At 55.9% G+C, this 765-nt stretch overlaps 1 protein-coding gene across 1 annotated transcript in view; it reads right to left on the bottom strand.

Annotated features, from left to right (window-relative positions):
- Window positions 1-79: 79 nt before the first annotated feature.
- Window positions 80-765, bottom strand: part of Cdh26 (cadherin 26) — a 75,407-nt gene continuing 74,721 nt past the window's right edge. Inside the window, exon 16 of the mRNA XM_021179904.1 lies at window positions 80-224. Coding sequence (XP_021035563.1) covers window positions 80-224 — 145 coding nt within the window. The remainder of the gene's footprint in view (window positions 225-765) is intronic.

The following is a 765-nucleotide window of genomic DNA, read 5'->3' as shown; positions in this document are numbered from 1 at the left end:
CCTATCCACTGGCCATGTACAGCCTTCTGCTCTGCCCTCCCCTGGCCTCACCCCACTCCATCCCTGCCCTCCCCTGGCCTCATCCCACTTCATCCCGGCCCTCACAGCTTTTCTTCACTCCTCTTCCCCACTTCCACCCAAGACGAGGCCTCAGCTCTGAACTGCTGACAGCTGCNATGAGCTTCAACAGCTGCTCTGAGTTCCAAGGCACGAAGCGGGGGCCACTAGAAGGAAGTGAAATCCCCACCCACTTAACAGCTTAATGAGGACTTGAACCTGAGCCCGGGAGGAATTGTCAGTGTGACTATTTGCTTGGATGTGGAGGACGTGTCTGGGCTTTCAAACCTGCCCCAGGGAGGAGCCAGAACAAGCCGGAGGCAGGGAGATGGAGATGCCTGCAATTCTGTCTGCCCCCAGCTTCCCTGGGAGACCCTGGAGTCAGGTGTGCAACTTCACAAGGGCCAGGCGTGTGCAGGGAACAGTGGTGTCAGTGGAAGCACATGGAACCCTGTGTGCATTCCAAGCCACCCTAGGGAATGAAGTCCTCCTGCAAGAGGCCACTCAGAAAAAAAGAGGTCTTCAGAGCCAAACCTGCACAGACTGAGCCATGTGAAATGGCTCTGTCTAACTACTGAGTGACTCCCATTCTCTGTAGACAGGACTCCCCTGCCAGCCCTGCTTACAGGGCAGATTGGCACTTACCCCTTTGTCCCTCCTAGGCCAGATTTTCTGGTCAGCTACCTATCCTCTGCTCTAGTTCATGAA

Source organism: Mus caroli, chromosome 2 (genome assembly GCF_900094665.2).
Source record: "Mus caroli chromosome 2, CAROLI_EIJ_v1.1, whole genome shotgun sequence".
NCBI lineage: Eukaryota > Metazoa > Chordata > Mammalia > Rodentia > Muridae > Mus > Mus caroli.
This window is presented reverse-complemented; position numbering and strand designations above follow the sequence as displayed.